This window comes from Trichoplusia ni, chromosome 13 (assembly GCF_003590095.1).
Source record: "Trichoplusia ni isolate ovarian cell line Hi5 chromosome 13, tn1, whole genome shotgun sequence".
In the NCBI taxonomy this organism is placed as follows: Eukaryota; Metazoa; Arthropoda; class Insecta; order Lepidoptera; family Noctuidae; genus Trichoplusia; species Trichoplusia ni.
This window is the reverse complement of record NC_039490.1, coordinates 2,540,777-2,566,285: the sequence shown is the minus strand read 5'-3', so window position 1 is coordinate 2,566,285 and position 25,509 is coordinate 2,540,777. Positions and strand designations below refer to the sequence as shown.

Sequence of the window (25,509 nt, the reverse complement as noted above, 5' to 3'; positions counted from 1 at the left end):
CTGAATGCACTGATACTGTACTGTGAATACTACCAATGTGCTGGAAGATAAAAAGATAGAATTATGCTTCCGCACTTTAAATATACACTTTCGCTTGGGAGATTTTTTGGTAATGGATGTCCTTATACTGGAAATAAATTCTAAAGACTGAAATTAACTTTTTTGCGATATACAATTATTTAAAAGAATTTCTGCTTTTGAAAATATTACACAGGCTAAAAAAATGTATCACTTAGGGGTATGAAAATAGATGGTAGACCTATAAACATTCAAACAATAATTATTGTGTAGAGGTTATTGACTAACAAGAGTTTTAAGTTCATCCATTGCAGTTAATAATCGTACAAGAGTACGATACTTACAAGATACAACTTTACCATTACACGATTGTGAAAATTGAGGTTTCTACATTTATTGACAGAATATGTAGGAACTGCGCTTTGGAGTCCAAGAAACACGACGCTAAGATGGATGTTTCCGCTATGCATCAGAGAGAAGTAATCCCTGAGATTTGTGAAACATGCAGTAGGACAGGAAATACTGGAAATATGACTACATGAATACTTGGAGTATGCACATATTTCCAGTTGTATTTAGGAAATGTAGGTAAAACGAGAATTGACTTGGTGGAAGCTGACGATTTTCTAAGTTGAACTAGTGGAAGACTTGTCAGCTAGAATGGTTGATATTGAAATAGATAGTATGTAGTCGATTGTCAGACTACCTAAATATTTATTTAATTATTATTAAAATTGGCCAAGCTTGGCCTTTTATCCCGATTTTTGAAATATTTCCCGAGGGAAAATTACAAACATGTGTAAAAGCTATAAGATCACTAAGGGGATGTATTTCCTTGGAAATAGGGACCACCAAACGCTGTAAACTGAAATTCTACGCAGACGAAGTCGCGGGCAACAACTAGTATTATATAAATGTGGAACTCACACCGTTATCCACAGCATATTACTATCACCTAACAACAAAACGTTTAACTTCTATAGAAGTGTACGGCATTCGTAATATAAGTTTGGATTAACGGATCGACCTCTGACATAATTATTATAAACGACTTACGCTTATCTTGTTAAATATTGGCGCTGTAGCCGAGCCCTTTACTTTGTGCATAGAATCGATTCCGGGAAATTCATTCGGAATTGATTCAATCTAATCTATGCTTTATACTCTAAAGAGGTAGTTTGTATCTTTAGAGGGGATAATCTCAGGATTTACATAAGCGATTTTGGGAATTCTTATACAAATGGAAAGCCAAGATAATTGTAGTGTTACATGCTAATGCTATATGTTAACACAAATAATAGCGTCCAATCATGTAGTAAATAATTTATTTTGATTGTAACTTATTTATTTATTTAATTATAACACTAATCTACCATTACAGGTTACTTAACCTAATGCGGTAGATAGGACTAAACAATTGTCTAAGTATTTATGTGAACTAGGGTTTCAAAGATTGAATTATTATGCACATAGTTGCAGGTCTAAATTCCAGCAACTGTTTTAATATGTAATTTTCTGATAATTCTGATATGCATAGGCAATAAGTTAGCCTGATACAAATGCCCATCATTGCTCCTCCTGGAATTGCTTGTTGCTTCATCCACTTTTCTCCTAGATATGAAATCCTTACTATTTACGATTCCCATATTTAAAATTTCTGTCTTTCCGCGATTTCTTGGAGTTCTCTGAATAAATTGGTTTCCAAGACTTTCAAAATCTTTGATTGATTTGTATCTTCTATAACTTTAAGTCCATTGAATTGAATAACTATGGTTAGAATCATTCATTATGTCATGAATTCATGATGCAACGGTTTACTCACGCGAATTTATTGGGATTGTCCGACTAGTTTCGGACCGAACCGGAGCCCTTAACCTTGAGCTGACGCGGTGGAGTCATCCCGGCGGGATCATTTATTCATTTTTCGTTTCACAGATCTCATACCTCATTCAACATTTAAGATTACCTTACATTCTTTGGTTTATTTTGTTTAAAAAAAATCATACAAACTTATACCTTATCAAATATGTCGGTATAAACACAAACCTTGATAATAGCACCGATTATATCTAGAAATAAACTACTGCGAAATACGTAACGGCATAAGATTATAACCTCTTTGACGGCAAACTACGTCAGTTGTGACGTCTGGTCTATAGGCCAATTATGTCATTTAATTACTTCTAATAAAGTATGCATTCGTAGAAACCTCATGGCTGTATGCAAAGGCCAATGCAACACAAATATTGATTCTATAAAAAATCTGGTATAGGTAAACTATGTCTTATTGCGATGGTAACTGGTACTTGTGATTCTATTGTTTATTTTGTAGTATTAAGGTATTTCTTTTTTTTGGATAATTGTGTTATTATTGAGGAAAATTATTTCGTTAATACCCTACACTTAAATTAATTTCACCCATTCGGTAGCCATGATGCTGTTTATAGATATTTTAGTACACAAATAGTGTAATCTTCTCTCAGCCCCGTCTGTCCATTTCTCATGAAATCCAAATTTAATTGTCTAATCAATTTTTAAAACTTTTACACAACGCTTTTCCAACTGAGTCTGTTAGCATTTCTCCGAATCTTGGATTGATCCAATGTCTTGTACTGGAAAGTCAAAATCACGTCACTTGTGGAAAAAGACATAATTCCAATACATTTGATACTATTCTAATGCGATGTAACATTGAAGAGACCCTGTGTAGTACCCGGATTAAATAAGCAATAATTATATTTTGACATCTGTTTACAATTTCCAATTGTTATTATTCCAGCGCGGTGCAATGGCGGTGCGGTGATGGCGGATGGGGGCGCATGCGCGGCTGCGGACGCGGAGGGGGCGGGCGAGTCCGCGGCGCGGGGCGCAGCGCTCGAGCGCGCCTACGTCCACGACGTGTACGAGCAGGCCGGCGACGACGGCGACGACAACTCCCGAGCGCCCGCGCCTGGCGTACAGGCATTCCTCTCAGAACTAGAGCCCGGCAGTCTCGTCTGTGATGTCGGTCAGTTTTCAACCTTACACCCACATGATAGGGCTCAACTTAGCTTCCAATGCATGTACATAGATCACACAGCTACTGTATTACGGAAGCCACGTAAAAGTGAGGGTTCTGCGCCTCATGGCTCTCGGCGCGTTGCCATCCTATTGGACCAACAGAGTAAGAGGAACGAGAAAAAAATGTGTCTTGCGGCACCAGTGGGTCTGGACAATACAAAGTACTATTATGTTTCACAAACATTTAACCTATCCGTTTTGAGAAGGACCGTTTGTCTGGTAGCAAATTGACCAAAACTATATTAATGTCGGTTAATAGAAGCGACAGGATGTTTAGAAAGCTGAAATTTGGAAAAGACAATGAATGAACACTACTTAAAGAAGAAAGTACAAAACAAATGAATTTTGCGGAAGATGTAAAAGTGCTATAGGGGAATATTAAAAATTATTATTATTTGTATCTCTTTATAGTCACGGGATCACTTCATGTGAAGAGACCCGGTCCTTTTTAAAGGCTTGCACGGGGACACAGGTCCAACATGTAGAGGCCTTGTTGAGAATTTTAATCTAATATGTGATGGGGTATCTACTAGGGATCATTCATCTCCGCTCTATGGGAGAACGGACATGAAGAATCCAAAGTAGATACAAAACTATTGCAAGAATGTGTGTATGAACAATTAGGCTATTATATTATGATAAGTTATGTGGACCAGTTAGTTGGATTTTCCAGAAAACTATGACACCTGCCTCTCTACACATGGTAATGTAAATAAATTGGCAGGCGGTGACTCGCCGCTCACTAGATGGGCCCCCTATGATACCGTCACGATTGACAGCAGGTGGGCAACACCAGTGCGAGCGGCTAGGGGTGTAGAGAGGTGCGACACCGATTTCACCATCGCGGGCTACAGACCCGGAGCGGGTTTCCTCGTTATTACGCCATTAGACACTTCCACCCCCGAGCATATAGCTCTAGCGACCCCTCTCTAGCCAGCCAGTTAAGGCAAGAAAGAGCTGGGAGTCCCCATAAAGAGTGACCCCCTGGGGCATTCAGGTTCCGTTGTGTCGCTACTCACAAACAGCTCGCCACAAGCTGCCCTGCGGATGTATGCTCCTACATAGACCTTCGGATACATTTTTTATTTATATCTCAAGGTTTGAAAAAGCATACTTTTTAATTTTTTTTTTTATTATTATTATTATTACTAGCCTGGAATGTCCCACTGCTGGGCAAAGGCCTCCCCACTCTTCTTCCACTTGTCTCTGTCATGAGCCAAGTGGAATAATATTAAAAATGTAATGCTAAAAATCATAATTACACTGGTGCTAATTATTTTCCGATTTTCCATTCTGTGAATCCGTAGGTGTGGTTTCTCCTAAACGCCCACCAAACTGACATTGTAATGTCAGAAGGCGATCTATTTTAAATGTAAACGGTATTCCAACGCATCGGTTAGGTTCTCAGTATTTAATGAGCTTATTTTCCACCCACACTGTTTTTGTATTCAAATCAACCTGCATTAATATATCAACTACAAGGTTTTACCAGCGGCATCCGACGATTTCAAAAAATATATTATGATAAAACTGAAGCTATTATACCAGCGAATAGGTAGCACGGGGGTCACATAACTTGAGAAAAAACTAAATAAAATCAAATAAAAATAATAGACTTAAAGTTATTGTACAATAACTTTAAGTCTATTATATATAAGTCTACTATATTTTTCTTGATAGAATGTCTGAGCACCAGTCTTACTAAGGTGAATTGGGGATGTCAGTCCTCCTTGTAAAACATTGGTACATACTTAGCCGGGAAGAGACTAGCCTGATGGTACAAGTTTTGTACTTCTGACTCTGAGTACTAATCTCAAGTATGATTACCCTCCGCGCTTGCTCTCAGCTGGTTTATCATTCAAGATTCCTTACTCGTTCATTCATTACTCGCAGCAGTTTAAGAATTCCAACGTTAAATACATCAAAATACATCATAATTCGGAAATTATGAATAAAAAATAGCCGAACAAAGATTATCCTGATTGATCTTAATGAATCATGTAACATCTTAATTATAAAAGGCCTTTGAAAACATAAATTAAAAGGTTTATTTTTTTAATTATCTTGGTTTTGTGTCTAAATACTCTGCCTACGTGCCGTAGGAGGATATTGTGCTTTCTATCTTAGATTACTACGTCTAAACTGACATTTAGAGCTTATGTAGGCTTACATAATAACAAGGTTGCAAGAAAAATAACATTTGCTTTATGGTCTTGTTGTCCGCCTACGAGTACAGTTGCAGATACGCGTAGGATTGAAATGTGAACAAAAAGTATAATTTTAGGAGTAAAATGTTACCTTCATATCTGCAAAGCTAGCGTCATGGTCCGTCATTAGTACATAAAGGGCAAAAGAAGGAACATGAGTGGGTTTAGTCAGTAATAAAGTCTGACACTCCCTTCCCCTTGACCCAAAGCAGTAGGAATCATGGAACGATTTCCCACTCGGAAACCTCCATATTTCCAGTAAAAGACAACTTCATCTTTTATTACATGACATTTAAAATATTCGCCTGTCGAAGAAAAAGCAGATAATATGGTTACACTATTCACCATGATACCGAAAGTCCAAATTTCAACCTAACTTCAAGCAACTCACACCTATCACAAGCCTGTCAATGGACTCTGGACTAGTCTGGACTCAGGTTGGTAGGAAGCGAATCTTGACCAGGTTCGAATGGAACCCTGTCGGCTGTCATCGCTACAGCGATCGGCAGCCGGGCGGCGTGGGATGCATTGACCTCCTTCTGTGAAACAGTGATGTCACAGAAGGAGGCGGCGGAGCGCGTTCGAGAAACTGACCCCAGCGCGCCCGCCATACGCCGACGTCGAGTGGGGCGGCGCAGAGCCGCGCATGAGCGCGCTCTCCCGCCCTAACTAGGGTTCTGGGCGACGGCACGGGGGTGTCTGTCGTCCGAGTATATTACCCACGGCGGGGGGCCACATTCGGTGCTATGGATGCGGTCCCAATATGAGGCGAGGAGGCCGACGCTCTTTACACGTCGGCCTCCACACAACACAAGAAAGTGACCTACCGGCCCACATTACTGGCCGGTGGATGCCCGCGGTCGGTGTATTAAGGATTGCAACGCATTGCCATACACCGACACAAAAACGCGGATGACGTAGCACAGCGGTTCAGGTTTAGTCAGTAAAAGTCTGACACTACCCATTTCCTCCCCCGAGGGAGTGGGTGTCCATGAGGATTTCCACGCCTAAACATAAAAAAAAGGTTCGAATGGAACCAGAAGACAAAATACATTTTATAGGCCGCATCGGTCAAATATTACAAGAATGACATTTCCCTTCGACATGTCATGGTCAGAACTATAACCTTACAATCGTAACTGAATAGGCAAGTTTAGGAGAAAATAAGAAGTAAATTATTCCCAAATATTTCTATCCAATAGTCAAAATTAGTAGCTAAACATATACACATCATAGTTATGTTTCTACCCTGATTTTCATGCTAACTCTTTAGGATATCTATTCAAGCTTGTTCAAAATGACATTTATAAATAATATTCCATGTTACAGGTTGCGGCAATGGCAAATATCTTAGCGTCAATCCGTCCATCTACACAGTGGGAGGTGACCGCTGCACCCGACTCACAGCACAAGCACGACATCACAACAATGAGGTCAGTCGATGGATGACAGAAGAACATCCTTCAATTCAGAAAATCTTGATCAAAAAAAATTTACCCTATTGAAGAATATCACAGTAGATGCACATTAGAAATAAACATTAGGATGTCACTTCCCAGTATCGTTCTTGCATACAGCTGTTAGAACTTTGTAAAGGTCAACAATCAACAGTTCATATTTAGACACTAACTTAATTAACTCGGTCGACCAGCGTCAGCTGCTGGAAGTAGGATTCCGACTAGGTTTGATTTGGGAGTTACATTGTTCTTTATTAAAACCCATGTTAATGATATTTTTCTACACCAATTATTAACTGTTTAAGAATAGCTAAGAAATCATCATTTCCTGTCCTCGTCCCAATTATTTTTTCTTCTTCCACACCTTTAACCTCCACCTCTATCTCCATATATTTTTATCTAATGTCATCCCACAAAAAAACACTCTTTGCAGCCATATCGCCTTTTGCGCAAACCATCCAAATCTATGCTCAACGCCTTCCTCACCACATGATTCTCATTTCTCCGCATAGCATGACAGCCGGTTGCTAAGAAAATGACAAAAAATAAACTTGCATAAAAGGAAACCTTCTTGGCAATGCTAATTTTAGTTCTAATTTGACAGGTGGTCGCATGTGACAACTTGTGCCTGCCTTACCGCGACGAGTCGTTCGACGCCGTGCTGTCCATCGCGGTGGTGCACCACTTCGCCACGGTGGAGCGGCGCGCGATGGCACTGCGGGAACTGGCTCGCGTCACCAGGATAGGCGGCAGGCTCCTGCTCACCGTATGGGCTATGGAACATGAGGGCCGGAACTTTCATTCACAGGTACTGCACTTGGGCTACGATATTAAAAGCTTTCGTGAGGCTGTTTATATTTATTTGAAATCTGTTTTCTAAACGTCGTCGCTATATACGCGTTAGTAAAATGTTGTCAATTAATGACGGTTAGATAACATCCAAATCATAAATTTTCGTTTGTCATTGTTTGTCGCTCAAGACGTAGGAATATAAACTATAAACTGTAAATCCTTTGTTTATCAGAATAAGATATTAAAATTATTGTTTTTTAATAATTTCAGGATGTTCTAATACCCTGGCATCGACCTGCCACACTTTGCCCACCAACTCCTGCTCCAAGATTCCTCTCAGTTGACCATGAACAGTAAGTATTACGTAAATGTTAAAATGTATGAATATAAGTTGTAAATCGATTTTGATTCGATTTCTTATTTATTTTCTCTCTTACAGTTACGCAGAACCATGGAAAAGTCGAGATGGTTCACCAGGTTCATCGTCACTTTCATCTCCTAATGAAACCTGCTACTCATTCGTGAGAAGAGCACTTCAGCGGTTGGCAGGAAGGCGGTCCTTTCTCCCATCATGGAGCATCGGAGCGCGAGTACCACCACGACCATGTTTACGCCCTGAGCCACCTGCCGCTGACTTACCTATTGAACTTCGCCGATTAGACGAAGCATTACCTCCAAGATTAATAACACAAGCCTCTGACGCCTCCACGATTAAGTCAAGAAGCTTAACTGATATAGCGGACATAGAAAGACGAGCACTTGTTCGATCACGATCAAGTCTACCCAGTTTAGGTGGCGAAGAGTCTGAACCACCACCACCGGCTGCCCCAACACTGGAAGTTAATGAGCCTCGAAAGAAACCTCGACTTGTAAAACAAAAGAAATCAATCAATGAGGATGACGCAGAAGAAGACCTTGATAAACCTACAGACATGAAAAGCATGGTAGAAGAAATGCCTAACTTCAAGATACACACCCATCGATTACAATCTAAAAAGCCAGGCGTTTTTAAGCAGACATCACTTAACGAAGAATTAATGTCTGTTGAACGATTAAGGGAAAAGGAACGGTTAAGGAAGAATATACAAAAGCAAGCATCACTCAATGAAGAATACCTGTATCGTAGACCGGGAGTACTTGATTCCATTCGTGATTCAATATTCTCGACTTCTGCTACCACTGGCAAGAAGTTTCAATCACTGAAAAACGGCCTCACTAGTAAGTTCAAAACGTCTACAACGAATATAGATAAAGTAACCGTGTTCGTGAGAATGCTCCAAGGTTGGAAAAGTCATGGACCGGCTACAGAAGTTCCTACACCGAGTGACAATAACCCACCAAGTGAAAAACCTTATCCCGAGAGACGACATTCAAAGGAAGATGGGTCAGATTCTTCTAAAGATAGCAGTCTTCAAAGTGATACTAGTGTTGATTCCGAAGACAGCTTCGCATCCGTGATATACGTCCCTAAAGCTGATGGTTCCAGCGATCCATTATCACCTACGCCTCTTTCCCCTGGTCCTACGTCACCTCGACTTAAAGTCTCTTCCGTACCAACTTCACCTCGAATGAAAAGTTCACCAGGTTTGCCATCGCCGAGGATTAAGCAAGCCTTCCCTCTCATACGTCCACCAGCGTCACCTAATTCTGTTCAAGCACCAAATACAGTCAACAAAATTTTAGTAACTCAGTACAGTCTAAAGAACTACTCGACAACCAGTTCGGTAGCTGCAGTTACGTTGAAACCTCAATCAAAAAGTCAACCAAACTCTCCACCTAAATCTGAATCCGATGACTCAGCTCCTAAACCAGAACCTTTGCCAATCATTAATAACAATATATCAATTGATGTCTTCGAAGAGGTTGACCCCATTCCGTCTATCAAAGAAGAAGAGGAAGAAACACCTACAAGCGAGGTAACCAAGGAATTACTTGCAGAAATCAATAAGGATATAGAGGAAATACACAAACTAACAGCTGAGACGAATCAATTCAAACCTCGTGTTGTTTTACAAGATGTCAAACCGTATCCCAAAATAACGCTCCAAACTGTTGCCGAGCTTCCTGAAATACCTCAGTTTAAGCCCAAGGAGCCAGTTAAAACTGTAACCGACACTTTAGATTCGAGGTCGGCAGAACGGAAACGTAAAGAAAGGATACGGCAAATTAAAGAAATGCTTAACAAAGGTATTCCCTCGGGGAGTATAAGCAGGAGGCCTCCGTTTCCCATCGTCCGCGGTACAAGGAATGCTGAGCCAATTGTCAAGAGCCGGCCCACTCTTATGTCTTTAGAGTTATTTAATCCCGCAACTGATGATATGGATAGTGATTCGAGCGGCGTTTCATCACCCGATTCGGTTGATAGCGTCATTAGCGTCGTGCCAGATGAACTAAGAAAAACTGCTGTAGAAAAAGGTACGTTAGCACTTAAATTAAACGGTGGGTATAGTTTCCTAACAGAAACATTGAGCCACAATATCAACACTATCTTAAGTTCAGTTCATGTTATTGCATTTAAAGATTTTTTTGATACTGTAGCGCTGTGTAAATACGTAAAATGTATTAATAAATTGTATTACTTTTCATATTTACAGATCTAACAAACCCAACAACATCAGAGACGAAGAAAGAAGAGCCAACGCCGGAGAAGACATCACAGCCTTCGTCAGGTCCCCAGAGTCTCATTGAGGCTGCTATTGAAGTCGCACAATCATTAGAAGAAACCTGTGAAACTATAATTCAAAGCAGTCCTCGATCCAAACGAAAACACCTGGAAAAACTCGAAAGCGCTGAAGCCATGGCCATTGTACAAGGTACTTCAAGCAGCAGCAGCAGTAGTAACTGGAGCCTCAACAAGCTATCACCTGGAGATTTAAGGATATTAGAAGACAGATCTAGATCCCAGTCACACACCAGCTCTAGTGGCAGTTCTTCAAGCCTAGAACGACTTTCACCAGGAAGGAGGTCGAAAGACCGATCACCCAAGCTAGGAAGTACAAGTAATTCCACTTGGAGTTTGAATAGGCTATCTCCTAATAGGCCTGAAGGTCGGTCGCTAGATGAAAATCTCAGCAAAACACACCGAAGCCCAACTAGATTACCATATGATTCCATTTCAATATCTAGTACGGATTCTGATAAATCTATTTCAAAATCTGAAAGCTTTAATAGAATGCAAGCTAATGAGCCTTTAGTAACGTGTAAATCTGATATGGTGGCCACTGAAGAAGAATGGACGGACCAGGACCGTGGTCAACATTTAACCGAATTCGCCGAAAAACTGAGCGAAAAGTTGTTACAAGAGATTGATCAATACTCAAAACGAATCAATGAGGAAGACTTTGACTTGCCTAGTAGTAGCAGTAGCGAAAAAAGTATTTCTTTAAGACTCAAGCGAGAAGAAGAAGACAGAAACACCCAAAAGATTTTAGATGAACTATCAGACAGCTTGCAACATTTAGAGGATCCGTATATTCACAAAATAAGCACGGAAATGCAAGGGCTCAATAAGCTTAGCGCAGAAATCCAAGAAAGGAACAAATACATCGCGTCTTTAAATGACGTACAAGAAACTGATATTAGCAAGCTATTCCCTAAATGTGTTTCAAAAACGAAAAGCAAGAAGAGGTCAAAAGATGTCGATCCCATTATAAACAAATACAGGGAATTAAAGAAATCAATGAAAGTTTCTAGTGAAGAGGATATATACCTCAATAATTGTGCCAACATCCAATACACAGCAAAACCAATTGTAACTGAAAAGTTACCTGACATAGACACCAAAAACCCAGATGAAGATAGTGCAATATCATCAAGTAACGGTAACCCTGAAATCACTATCGACTCTGGTGCTTACGACATAAGCCAATCGCTGGAAACTGGCTACTCATTAGAATCGGAAATAAGTGTTGATTCATTATGCACAAGTACCGATAAGAGGTCATCATTAAAAGTCGGCCAGTCGACTGATTCCAGTGATTTAGATAAAATGGAAATTAGTCCTGAATCTGTCACGTCTCGCTCTAGTGCCAGCACGGCTCCGTTAAAGTCTGGTTTCTCGATCGAATCTAGCGATACATCGGCAGGGAGTGACTGGAGCCGGCGAGATAAGACGGGCAGTACAGCGTCGTTGGGTTGCGCGAGTCTTGCATCTTTGCCGTCTTGTAGCGAGTGTTCCAAAGATAGGAAGCTGTTGGAGACACGGTCTTCATCAGAAGACACGGCTCCGGTGCCCGTAGCGCCGCCGCTCCGCGCGTTCCCGCACGCCCCGCTACTCCCCTCCCTGAGTGACGGCTCGGACAGCTTGCCCTCCGAGGGCGGCGCCGTCACCTACCACCGCTACTACCACGTGTTCAAGCGAGGAGAACTCGATCAGCTGATCGAGAAATACGTCGAGAGCCTGCACGTGGTGTCCTCGTACTACGACCAGGCCAGCTGGTGTGTCATCGCTGAGAAAGTTCAAGTGTGGACCATTTAATGGACTTATTGTGTACTCACTCTTTGTCTAATGGCTGATACAAGGTTTCGTTGCTGGTATATTTAGGGGCTGATGATAATATTATAATTATTCTGGTTCATATTCTATAATCTTATGAAATAGTGAAGATTATAAAACATTAAATATTGAACATAGGACACTAAGAAGTGCAGTGTTTACATCCAAGTGACCTTTGTAACAAACTCGTAAGTGAGTGTTAAGGACATTCGTGAATACGGATCGTATGAAGGTAACCCTATGCGAAATTGCCAAAAGCAAAGCTTTTGTTTTTTAATAATATATTCTAGTCACTCTATAAAAGTTTACTAGTTGTTATCTCTACTATAATCTTAACAATTTTGTTGCCTATCGTGAAACGTAGTTCGACAACAGTTATTTAATGCCTCAGTCTAGTAACTGCCGCATGCGTACGAGTTGGAATAATATAGCTAGACTATTGTTTAGTTATATTATACATAATATCTTGCTATAATGTATAGTGTATTCTGAGAGCAGTAAGTAACTCCTGGTTACAACCACGTTTCACACAACAGGCATTAGTATTCGATGCGGTAATAGAATCGCATGAATGAAAACTAAGAGCTTTAAATAGTAAAAAATTAAATATAATATATTATATACTTCAGTGGCTCAATATTGTATAAGCTATTCATAGCTTATTTACTCTACCGTTCATGTATACCTACAGAAAATTGTAACGTTATTCTCACATACTAGGTATAATTAATGAAACCATATTCCAAGACCAAAATAACGAGGTGCAATACAATTAGTCGCATTATTAATTATAATCGTTATATGACAATAACCGAGTTCTAGCGATGTCGCCGTACTAGTTTCGTTTCATTTCTCTACAGGCATACATTTTTGACGAAGGTACTTCTTTGGTTTTGGATTATGGTTGGATTCATTTTTGTTCTTGGTACCTAATTTATTCTGATGTTTCATTTGTTTCCTGTATTCGTGACGAGCTGGCCTCTCGTACAAATTGTATAAATCGTGTATGGGTCCACCGTACTGTGTTGCCACTTGACATCGCCGCGTTATTATATACATTTCATACTATATTTGGACCATTTAGTGAAGTTAGAGGTTTTAGTCGTGGTAGTGGCATAATGGACGTCTCCCTTGCCTACTTGTATAATACTTGAGAGTACAAATACATAAAATAATTTGTTCAATACTCACTCTTACTGTAAGTGTTCTTTTTAAAGTCTACGCCTAACGCGTACGCCTCTGGGATTCGGACATATATTTTCACGAATATATTTGCGAATGTTTGGCTCCATTTAACACAAACATAATGGCAGATCTAATTGGTAAATTCAACAGTTTTAGGTTTATATTAGATTTATGAACATCAATGTTGAATTTCAAAGGCAGTTATCGCGTCTTTTCTTTCATGGAAAATCGTTTAGAGAGTACATTCTTAACTCGCGGCGGTATTAGATAATGCGTCAACATTAAAACTGTCAAATTGAACCTTTGCAACTATCTACTATTCCTTGAGCTGTATTAGACAACAATAATTGCACAAAATTCGCTGTCAAATACCACTTTATTTTTGCGAGATACTAACACCGCATTAAGACCATATATTGCCATGTCCAAAAAAATATTTACTATCCAATATTCCCAAAATTCCCTTCATACATAATAATATTTATTATAAGCGGAATAAACGAATTTTAAATATTATTTTTATCAACGTATTAGTTCTAAGTATTTGCGTAGATAAGTTAATGAAATACATATTGTAACGTAAAGCAACAGGTAACCATCCATCATCATATAAACTGGTGTACCTACATTTAGTCCCTCTTATCTGTTAAGTTCTGTCGTATGAATGTAAATTAATATTACAGCTATGAGTATTCAATATCTACAAACAAAAGAAGGATATTCTTTACAAAAACAGAATTATATGAAATGGGAACACATGTCTGTAATATTAATAAGGAGGTCCGAATAGAAACGGCTACGGAACCAGCAAGGAGGTCTACCATAACCTCTTAAAGCTAAACTGTGACATTTGTGGAAGGGAGACGCATTTGACACACCACAATGTATAGATCGGTGTCCCTCTGACACGAATAAGTTCGACTTTACGATGTGATGGTAGGCCTCCAGTTCCTCTACCTGTACAAAACAGTATATCTATTTAAACAATATGGCAACACCGCTTAAACGATAATATCAAAGTTGGAAAAAGTATTCGGTATTGTACTGTAAATAATCGCTATAAGTATATAATGCTATTAGAAATTAATTATGTTATCAAAAAAATCAGTGAGATTAAAATTAATATTATAGTTATAGTAAATAAAAACAATGAACACACGGCTGAGTATTTAATATTTTCTACAAAGAAAATGAATCTCAAACATAATATTAGGGAAAATATTAAATGTACAGGAAATGCGTATGACAAGCGTCTGCATCGCATTGTCACTAGAAATGTATGCGATTAGTAAAATACTGGACCGTAGCGGTTAGGAGACGATATACCTATATATAAAATGCACAACCGTTACTTTACCTATTAATTTAATATCTTTATGTAAGTCTTCATCATAAGTCAGTGGCTTTCGATCCGTGACATATGCAGTTTAGTAAAATAAACGGCAAGAAGTCTAATGGGCAGTCCTATAGCTTTTCTATCCTGTTTATAAGCCATTTAGTTACTTAACCCTGTCTTTTAAATGGGTTTTATATTTTTGTAAATAATAATCGTGCAGATGGGTTAAATGTACAAAAAGTATAGATTGTCAAATGTAAAGTAGCTTTATTTATATGCCTTTTATATGTTCAGTCATGTAAAGTATTGTTTATTTGTTAAACTGCATCTGTCAGTATATAAAACGAATAAGCACATTCCATGTTAAGCATTCAATTATTAAAAGACAAGTTTTATTAATTAAAATAATTTCGTGCACTAAGTCTGTCCAATGGACATTAAATTGATTTTATTCGAAGTTGTGAAGTTTCTGGATCATATCAATGCTATTTAAATGTGTAAGATATGTATAATTTTTCCTATTTTTGTAAATTGAAAATGCTTAAAACACTTCTTTTGGTATACATGCAGGGTGCCACTATAGAGGAGCTAGGGTGACAATGGATTGGTTTATTATATTGCAGTTGCACGTAGATTGAATAAATAGATTATTATGTAGATACTTTATTCTCCATGTGACCAAAACTGACACTTAACCAATTCCGTTCAGTTAGAAACCAATTTCGATTGTTTTTTGTAGAGCAACACTACAATATTCAGCATAAATTAATAATGTATAAATATATGTACCTATTCCTTTCAATTCTATATATTCCGAATTTTAATATCTTGTGTACATACATATTCATATAAAATGTATTTCATATTGGCTTAATCTGTGATATATAATAGAAAAATTGGCACAACCCCGCATTATTTAACAAATTATTTACAAAACGAGGAAAAGTCCACGTAATACCTAAGGAGACATATTTTGCTGTTTCTTTTTTGGAATTTCATTTATACCGTTGTATGTGATATTAATTTTATGACCGTTTGATATTTGGTGGAGGAATATTCGTCTGTTTTTTTTTATCTTTGGCAAGTGATAACTAGAATACAAAATAAACAACGCATATGTTAAATAAATATTGAAATTATGTATATGGATAGCACATAGAACAGTTGTATGGTTTATAGATTCTTTTAATCATACCCTCGCTACGCTGCACTCGTAAAATATTACCAATAGTATAATGCTCATACAGATATCTTCATATCAATCATGTACTGACATTAGTTGGAGCTTCGGAATGAGTAAAATCAAAATCCTTGGTTAAATGACATCTCCAGCGGACACATGTCATAAATGTATGGAGCGTCAAAATGAGTCACGTGACTTAAACAGTAATGACATGCTCAAACTTTTTAGCGTTTGTAACGCTCGTGGAGACGACGCTGGTTAATGAGTATTAACATTCCAATTTTAATTAAAATTGATTTAAATTTTGTCGCACGAAACCGTTTTTAAGACGTTATTCATTGATTGAATATTCTTTTCTCGGCTGTACACGAAAAAAGTTCCGTTTATTAAGTATGTCAAGTTAGCTACTTCAAATTTATTTGCGAAGGCAACACTTATACTGTTCTTCATTGCAATTCGCGATTCGAAAACCCAAATATATCTTAAAGACTGCTTTATCAAACACATATCTATTCATTTGAAATCGCTTGCCTCGAAGCTCCAACTACACAAGACCTAGCCAGTTAAGTCCCAGTTTTTAATACAAATCATTGACTACTGTTAGCCCTTCTACGAATACGAACAGGGGTATAAAATTAAATGTAATGAAAAATACAGTAATACATTGTAAGCTTATGTCGTACTGTATCTATACCTTATACTAGGTAACAACCTTCACAATAAAATGAAGACTTCAATATTTCGGTTGTTTTATTGACCACTTATTTCTGGCCGTGCTTCGCCCGCGCAAATATCTGGTAGCATGGTAAATGATCCTTTATATATCTTGCAAAGTTGATTTATTTTATCTATAAGAAATCCAATGAAAATTTTGTCGTTGGTAAAGTTAAAAAATGTGTTAGCGTCGTACACCTAACATTAAATTATTAGAAAAAAATAGGTTTTATAATAACCTAGTGTTGTCAATCGAATAAAATATATGTCAAAAAATCACGCACAAACGTCTGGAATATGGCTGGAAAAAGGTAAGTAATAAAGATACCAAGATAACAACATTAAAATCGGTTACAATTGATTTATTTAAGTTATGTTACAAATAAATATACTCCATTATCATTTAAGGTTAAGTATACAAGCAAACTAAATACATGGTAAATGATCAATTAACGAGTATAACTTAAACGTATGTTGTTACTTAATATGTTTTCAATTTATTAAGTATATAATATATAATATGTATGCCAGAAAACCAGAGCAAAATTACAGTATGTAACACATATACATAATTCTATTTCATATATTCAGTTAAAAGCGAACAAAAAAGAATTCTAAACTTAAAACACACGATTTCATTACTAAATATATTAAAAAGCCAAACGGCTTGCACTACAGCTGCTCGAGCTATAGCTATCCCTCTCACACAATCATCAAACTACAAGTGCAAGACAGAGACAATGAATTGAAACTTTTCACTTTGACTACATATACTTTTAATACAGTTTATCCTATATTAATTATTATTTAGTTCTTATTACAAACTTAATTCTTATAAAGCCTATGAAGAGAGAAATGCTACTCAGATCAAACAAATATTATAGGACAGTATTACTATAATACTAGTAGTATATTCTTAGTGACAAAACGCGTTTACAATGGACTCTTATATTAAGACTTGTCGTTGTGCAAGCGAAACGGCACTTTATTACTCGTAGCGGTGTCTCGCTCTTACAATGAAAAAAGTTCTTTTAATATAGACGTCGGTACAAGTACAATATTTTACATTAATATTAATTTTAAATACTTGTACCTTATGTTTATTCTATTTCATATTAAATTGATACAAAACTTAGCATTTATTACGAAAACGATAATGATATACAGATTTAAGACGCTTAAGACTCTGTATGAAACTTTACGATGTCTTAGAGATTAGTTGCATTTCTTTAGCTAGTAAATAACCACAATATATGAGTTGGTTATCTATAATACAAACATACCTATTCCCATTTTTTGACTGAATTAATACACAAGCTATAATAAACTTTGAGTCAATGTATTTTTACTTAAATTACAATGACAGATAATTTAAGTACATAGGGTTGGAAGTATATGATTTCTTGTGTGAAATTCTGTACATTCTTTCGTGAAATGGAACGAACTTTTAATAAAAACAATATTCATCTCCACGCCCGACGTGTGTAACGAACCCAATATATTAATATTAAGTTACAAAACTATCTTTAACTGGATGTAAATAAGGTGGTTTTTCGCATTAAATTGTTAATACAAGTGTTAACTAAGTCCCCCTTCATAAATCTTTTGCTTTAATTTCATTTACAGTTATTCATACAAAAATTTTACGGTACATGTAAGAACGATGAGCTTCAATTGGTTCTAAAATAAATCGACTACCGCATATCAGTGGCAATGAATTTGAATGAATTAAAAAAAATATTATCGTAATGCGTTGTTATAAGGTCTGTTTTAGGAAAGTAAAACGTGCAAAAACCTGAAACTGTTGTATAGTTTAGTATTAAAAGGAGTGTGCACGAGGTGCCTAATAAGCGTATTCATGTACAAACCTCTTTGGCTTAAACTGTATGCGTTACCAGAAATATCGTCTTATTGATTTGGTATAATTGAGTATACAAGAATAACATCACCACTGACATACGGTATCCAAACAAAAATACAAATGTGAAACAAAAAAGCTCAATTATTGTTAAACGAAGTACGCGGCTAGCTGCGCCATCTTGTCCTTGGGTTGCTTGTTGCGGTGCTTGTTGCCGCGCGTGCGAGCGCCGCGACCGCGAGACACAGGCGCGCGGGACGCTACCGCGCGATGTTTCTCAACCTAGGATTAATATGCTTGTGGTAAATACTATTCTACTATATAAAAACAATACTAGAGCCCATTTTTGAGCTAGCGAGCCACCCCCTGCCAACTTAAGTAGGGTACTCCACGCTGAGCTGCTGCTAGTATATATATATAAGTAAGTGTGCACTCACGAGCGCGCTGAAGCTGGGCTCGCAGTAGAGGCAGGCGGTCATGTCGGTGATGGCGGCGGGCAGGCGCGTGCGCTCGGCGCGGTACTCCACGCTGAGCTGCTGCGCGCCGCACTGCGCGCACGCCACGTCGCTCACCATCACGCGGCTCGCCTCCTCGAATATGTTGATGATCACGTCACAGCTGCGCACACAGAGGGTTACGTGAAAATAGGCTAAACTTGGGATAAATTAATAAATACAAATAAGCACTTCAGAACTATAGAGCTGCAGACAAAAACATGTAACGGTCAAAAAGAAAAACCCCCTCAAATTGCCTCGGTGATCAAGATAAGTATTCTCATCACTCAAATACACGTTAATCCCATGAAAAAAAACCTGTTTGAAACACTTAAAGCTACAATTGCAAATGGTTCCTATAATGTTATTAGTGTTTAAGTGTTTACCGGTTGCAGGCCAGCTTCCACTTGGGCGCGGAGGGGTCTAGCACGAGGACCCCGGCCTCGCACTCCACGCAGCCCGACACTCCCGTCGAGTTCACACCGTAAGGACACGTTGGATGCGTGCACGAATTACAGCCGAAACCTTTCTTCATGTCCCTGTTAAATAAATATGGTAAATATTATGATAAATCAAAAAACAGTGAATGATATTCCTAGTAGCTAAATTCTATATTTTAAAATCTAACAGAATTTCGTAGAGACATGGTTGTACGGTAGGACAGTAGAAGCACCACTTGCTAAACCGTTCGGTGCCCTAAAATAGAACAAAATTTCAGCAGTAACTATCAGAGTTCATGAGCAACAGCCTGTTGACAGAGGGACGGATGGACAAACGGGGCCGAAAGCGGATCCTTTGTTTTTACCACCTAGGTACGGAACCGTAAAAAGCTAGAAAAGACCTAGTATTTTAAGACTAGGAGGCCCTTAGGGTCTTACCTAAAAGGCGGATGGTTATAGCAGTAGGGGCAGAGCGGGAAGCTCTTGCCCTTATTGCCGGAGGACCACGACAGCAGCTCGAAGTCGTCGAGCGGACACTTGAGCTCGCGGTAGATGCGCACCGTCCCGTTCTGCGGCAGGCCGTACGTGTCGTCGCAGTGCGAGCAGTGCAGGCGGGCGGGCTTCGCCTACGAGAAGAAACACAAAAGATTTTTCAATCATCATTGTCCTAGCCATTTCCCAGCCTTTTTTTTTTGGGGTCGGCTTCCAGTCTAACCGGAATCAAATCAAATCAAAGCAAAATCGTTTATTGCAATCCATAGTGAAAATACAGGTGGAAAATATAAAATAAAATTTAGAAACAATTTTGGACTATGTCGGGCAAAGTTTAAGTGATGGAAGAGAGGAAGAGCGCCTTTTTAATTTGTCTTCTAAATATTTCCATTTCAGCTAAGTACCAGTGTTTTACAAGGAGCGACTGCCTATCTGATCTCCTCAACCCAGTTACCTGGGCAACATGCTACCCCTTAGTTGGACTGGTCGTCAGACTTTCTAACTTCTGACTATCCGTAACGACTGTTAAAAATTTATAAATAACAATTAAAGGCACCTTAAATTGTTGGTCCCAGCTGTTATCCATAAATTTTTAGTGAGTAAACCGTTGCATCATTCAATAATTCATCATTCAACGACAATTAGTATAAAAATATTAAATACTTAACATAAAGTAGGTAAGTAGATACGTTTATAGAAAAAGAGAGATATGACACTTACCTGTATATACCGCATATAACGCCTACACTTGCCGCACCTCGACAGCGCCTTCCCGCTAGTCTTGAGCGACGAAAAACTGACTTCGAACAGCTGATCCATGGCCTCTATAGACCTCACGAAGTACTGGAACTTGCGTCTGAATATCTCCGTGGTATGAGCCAACACTGCGTGGAAGTCTGCTCGACCAAGAGCTATGAGATTCAACTGCTCTTCCACGGCCGATCGCATCGTTGGTAACACGAGTTCGGGATCGATCTAAGGTTGTATTGCGGAACTAGCTTAAGACGTATACTTAAGTTGGCGATAAAGCATTTGACGGTGATTGCTTGAAGCCTGCCCATTTATATGATCGGCTTCATGCTTAGTTCTATAGTTTGATTGTTCTTTTGAAGGTTAAGTTACAATATAACCTGATCATCGATCAATTGGTAAGAATTGATTGATGATCAGGTTCACAATTTTAAAAATCAAAGGTGTTAAAGTACAGAAAGTATGACTTTATCGCTAATTACGTATTAAATTTCATTTTTTAACTTTCAACTATGCGCTTCTTACCTTTTGGTATCCATGCACGAGTACTATCCCCAGATTGGTGGGTACTAGCCGCCGTCCGCTGCCGACCGTGACGTAGTTCCTCTGACAGATGTTGTTGATGTGGACGGGGATCGACGCGTCGGTACCGATACCGTGTTTCTCCATCAACGTGATCACCTAGAGAGTGGTAAATTTATTGTATTGGTTCTGTTTGTTTTGATGAATAGTATGAAGAAAAGTAAAATGGATGCAACGAAATGATTATAACCCTCTTCGGGTTTAAGTCATTAGCTTTTAACCCTGAAGACGTGTTGTATACTTTGGGCACGGCGTAAGGATATGTCGGTCTATAGCCGGCTGAAAACACCAACTACAACGACCTATCTTGTCGCTCGATCCGCGAGAATGCTCTATTAAAGACTTCTTCTCAAAGGGCGGGTGTAAAAACCCACTCACTCCTCTCGAATACAAACAGGACGACGCGCGAGACTAATATTTAACCTGTTACCTAATTGGATGATAATTTGACCTATCAGTGACCCGAAGTCGACCATACGGTGGATTTCGGTCTAATTGGGCTCGGTAATTTCTCAACTGATTTCAAAAATCAGGAGGTTGTTAATTCGTGTGTATGTTGCTTTTTATGTTTGTTTCCTCAGAACTTCCGACTGTATAAGCCGATATGGAGTTTTTATTGAAAGTCAGTTGAAAGGAATATTTTTTCGATTTTTTTTTCAGAATTTTATCTTTCCCTTTGTATAGTAAGTAAGTATCTTACTTCGGATTCAGTGAGGTAGTCTGGCGGTGAGGTCTGACACTCAACGAGGCGGTGGTCGTGAGCGCGCAGCACGTCGTCAACGTTCAGTAACGGAACGAATTCGTCCTTGCCAAACGCCTGAAAAAAAAAAGTAAAATCGTAGTCGTTGAATGGGTTTAAGTTATTTTTTAGTCAGTCAGCTATAAAACATGTATTGATAAAAGAAACTGGGAGTTGCTGACTGGGTTTAAGTTAAATCTCTTTATACAGTCAGTTCGATATCGATAAGTGATAAAGCGAATATGAATTCCTTAATTTTAGTTTGCTTTAGAAATTTTTCAAAAACAAACCAAATAGTGGGAGTCATTTAAACAAAAATATGAACCATACGTAACATACATCTGTACGATTACCTAACCCCAATCAATTACATTTTTTTAATAACTTTGTACTTTATTATATACCTGCCAATGCATAATTTCTGTATATCCAGCATCAACTAGCGTGTTCCCGGTATACTTGAAGGTTTCCGAGCCTATTTGGAAGGTGATGATGGTGGAGAGGTATTTGCAGTCACGTGACAGCGTCGCTATGAAGTGACGCGTGACGTAGTCGTAAATTCGCCACGCGTCGACGTCCAGTTCTGCTTCGGCTGTATAGAAAATGCTCAATCAATGATCGGCAAGACACTATGAAGCATATTTGTAAAATTAAAACGCGATATTAACATTAATAAAAACAAAGACTTGCCAAAATGGAACCAACTGAAAGCTATTTCACCTTAAGTGAATAAAGAATCCCCAAAATTATTTCCTCTAAACCGAAAATCTGAGGTAACAAAAAAAAACCCACGACTTTAGAACCTCCTCATTGGCCTCATTGGCCTCTTTAAGTTAATTGAAAACTGATTGTTTTTAGTCGTAAGGTCACTGCAAATCATCAAGCATCGTCAACCAAAACGCAAATGTGCTTTTGAAAATTTTCCAGTCTCTTTGCACTTTCTACTATACAGCCCGCTGTCAATTAAATGCACGGCCGAGTGTTTGGTCTTAAGTTATAGTAAACATATCCATAACGTAAGTATAAAATATAACCAACATACTAGCAAGCCTCATAGGTGTGATGGGAGGATGGTCGCCAGCGTCGTGACCCTTCTTCGGGCGGTTGATACCGTTCGCTATTATAGCACGGACTTCTGCTCCCCATTTACTGGCGTTCTGTTGCTGACGTAGAGTACCCCTAAAAGATATAACGTCATTGTACAATTTAGTATTAAAGCAGTCAATTTTAGAAAAATAATAAATAATTTATTTTTATAGATTTGGAATGGAAGTCACATCGGTTTATTTAAAAAAAACGACTCCCGCGGTAAGGAATATAATCCTTGTGTCGCGGGGCAGTCATCCTGGTTAAGGAGTAGTTTTTCGACCTTGAACATTTTTTTATCCTTGTTATAAGTAATATTAAGAGGAATCAGTGCTAGGACTTTATCTCGCATAACGTCGCAGCACATGCTGAGCGAGGGTCGTATTGCGTGGTTGTGTCGCATACTACCCCCTCATGTTTGAATATTTCTGTATATTTTTTTATTATATTTTATTTATGATGTATGCATCTTCAATTACGCAATTAGACGTATTTTCTTTTTTACTAAACACTTTGGTAAGGAAATCTACAGTGATGGTCTACTTACATCAGATCGTAATTCTCTGGGTAGCTTGTTGTTTCAGTACGGGGATACGAAATATAACCTTGAGTGTACAATCGCTCTGCCACCTGCAAAATAATATTATATGGAAACTTACTGTTTGTAAAAAAGGAAAAAACTTTAAAAATCAAAATTGACCTTTTACTGTTGCTACTGAGTTCAATACTTATGGTATGGTATGGAAGGACCAATTTATTTTTCGAGTTTGATTTTGTTGGATGTTTCTACTGAAAAATATAATATTTTTTTTAAGTAAGAATTTGATTCCCTGAACCTAAGCATATTTAACCCTTTGATAAAACCCTTTTACAGGGAAGAAACGCATTTATAAGCAATGAAACTGACCTGCATGGCATGGTGTGGTCCCATTCCGAGTCCAGCACTAGCAACCCTCATCAACTCAACAGTGTTCAGAGCAGCTGGGCGAGGTTTCACTTTCTCCTTAGCTTGGATATCAACCACACTGAAATGTTTCAAAATTTATGTTAAATTTATAGAACAGCTTTTCTAGTAAATCTTTATAGTTATATTATTTATTAAAATTTTAACTAGCAGTTTTACAAAAATGATATTTAAAATTTTCTGAGTAAATAAAGATTTTGCCTTTTTGATTTTTGACTCAAATTTTAGTGCTTTTCTGGGTTACTGTGTACATTTAAAGGTTGTTAAATTAGTTTTTTAAGAAAGTTTCAATAGCTTGTTTTTATGGTATTTAAATAGCAAACTTTAACATACTGCACTACTTACGTAGCTTCCTTTATCTCTTTTATACCAGCTAAGAACATATGGGCTATGTCTTTCTCGAAACTTCGGACCCTTTTCCACTCTAAAGGAAGTTCTCTGCCTTCAGAAGTACTGGCAGTAACCCGCAGAACCCAAAATGTCTCTGGTTTGAATGTCTGAATCTCGTCATGACGTTGAACACAGAAACCTAGTGTAGGTGTCTGGCATGGTCCGTATGATATCAGTGATGCATCTAAATCTCCGTATCTTCCTGCAAATGAAGGTAATTTTTATTTACTATATATTAGAATTTGCATACTTAAGTTAATTTTAATACAATACGTACCTTGAAAATATTTAGTTTGGAACCGAGTAAATGCACAACCAATACGCAAGTCAAGTTCTTGTCGGGCATCCACACTCCTGGATTCATTCTCATTAGGCCGACCGAGATTCAACATGGCTGCTTTGATATCTTTTTCCGTAATAGCTGAGAATTTGGCACGGAATGTCACTAACGGTGATGATACATCTCCTTTCATGTAGGGAGCTACACAACTCATTACCTGTGAAGGAAACAAGATATTACACATGGAGTTCTTAGACTATGGTGTAAATTCTGCTGGGTAAGGCCTGCTCCAAACAACACATTAAGATTACCTACCTCACACCATCTTGATCAGCCCTCATCATACACAATATAGTATATAAATATTTATAGTAATTTTCTAATATCAGAGAATGGAATTTTCTCAAAATTACACAGAATCTTACCTCAAAACATATGTTCTCTCCTTCTTTATCGCAATCAAGCCACAGTATAAGGTAATCACAACCGTGTGACTCCTGCGCCAGCAATGCAGGTATTCTAAGCCGACACATAGCCTCCTTCTTCTCTGTCGGACAACTGAACAACTCCACAGGGTCCACTTTGTCCCAGTTATTGTATTTACCGGTGAAATCCAAACTCATAACGTGTCCGCATACGGAAGTCATTTTGAAACGTACAGGCTCATTTCTAAACGTCCCATTCCATTCGTGAACAGAACAAGCATTATTGATGGCTGAAAAGAAAGAATTAATTAGATAAATACAGAAATATGAACTGAAAACAATACATTAAATCCGTAGAGGTCCGTAAATTAATACAAACATTTGGTTGTGCTACATTTTCCATTGCTAAGTAGACTAGCCAGGTTCTGTGCTAACGATGGCTTTTCAGCCACCATTAGAGCCGTCTTCATGTTGTTTTACTTGATTTTAACGATGTTTCAACATGAATTATTATCGTCCACGGTTCCCCGATTTCCAATTTCCGAAAACAAATGACAGGTTG

General features: G+C 38.2%; 3 protein-coding genes across 3 annotated transcripts; 2 read left to right on the top strand and 1 right to left on the bottom strand.

The window, feature by feature from the left end:
• Positions 1–2,820: 2,820 nt before the first annotated feature.
• LOC113499816 lies at positions 2,821–3,454 on the top strand. Its single transcript, XM_026880355.1, has one exon. The coding sequence runs from the start codon at positions 2,821–2,823 to the stop codon at positions 3,307–3,309; it is 489 nt and encodes a 162-aa protein (XP_026736156.1). The 3' UTR covers positions 3,310–3,454.
• Positions 3,455–6,595: 3,141 nt separating this feature from the next.
• LOC113499813 lies at positions 6,596–13,493 on the top strand (the record flags this gene model as incomplete). The annotated part of the gene is made up of 5 exons (XM_026880351.1): positions 6,596–6,718; positions 7,347–7,550; positions 7,805–7,887; positions 7,974–9,949; positions 10,129–13,493. Coding segments are annotated over 5 exons (4,269 nt in total), but the record flags the coding sequence as incomplete, so codon positions are not given.
• A 3,301-nt stretch (positions 13,494–16,794) lies between these two features.
• On the bottom strand, positions 16,795–25,509 carry LOC113499814 (DNA topoisomerase 3-beta-1). Its single transcript, XM_026880352.1, has 15 exons — positions 25,327–25,509; positions 24,948–25,237; positions 24,520–24,739; positions 24,198–24,444; positions 23,796–23,913; positions 23,436–23,518; positions 22,845–22,981; positions 22,207–22,394; positions 21,764–21,880; positions 21,007–21,162; positions 20,452–20,706; positions 19,678–19,865; positions 19,186–19,338; positions 18,743–18,923; positions 16,795–18,587 (listed from the first exon to the last, which is right to left on the bottom strand). The coding sequence occupies exons 1-15, from the start codon at positions 25,415–25,417 to the stop codon at positions 18,456–18,458; spliced, it is 2,556 nt and encodes an 851-aa protein (XP_026736153.1). The 5' UTR covers positions 25,418–25,509; the 3' UTR covers positions 16,795–18,455.

Excerpts from the sequence above, each read along its gene's own strand:
- LOC113499816 (XM_026880355.1), top strand. The coding sequence starts at position 2,821 with ATGGCGGATGGGGGCGCATGCGCGGCTGCGGACGCGGAGGGGGCGGGC.
- LOC113499814 (XM_026880352.1), bottom strand. The coding sequence starts at position 25,417 with ATGAAGACGGCTCTAATGGTGGCTGAAAAGCCATCGTTAGCACAGAAC. Across the intron at positions 18,924-19,185 it reads TGGAAGCTGGCCTGCAACCG|CTGTGACGTGATCATCAACA; the intron begins GTAAACACTTAA and ends CTGTGTGCGCAG. Across the intron at positions 18,588-18,742 it reads AGCCCAGCTTCAGCGCGCTC|GTTGAGAAACATCGCGCGGT; the intron begins GTGAGTGCACAC and ends TATTAATCCTAG.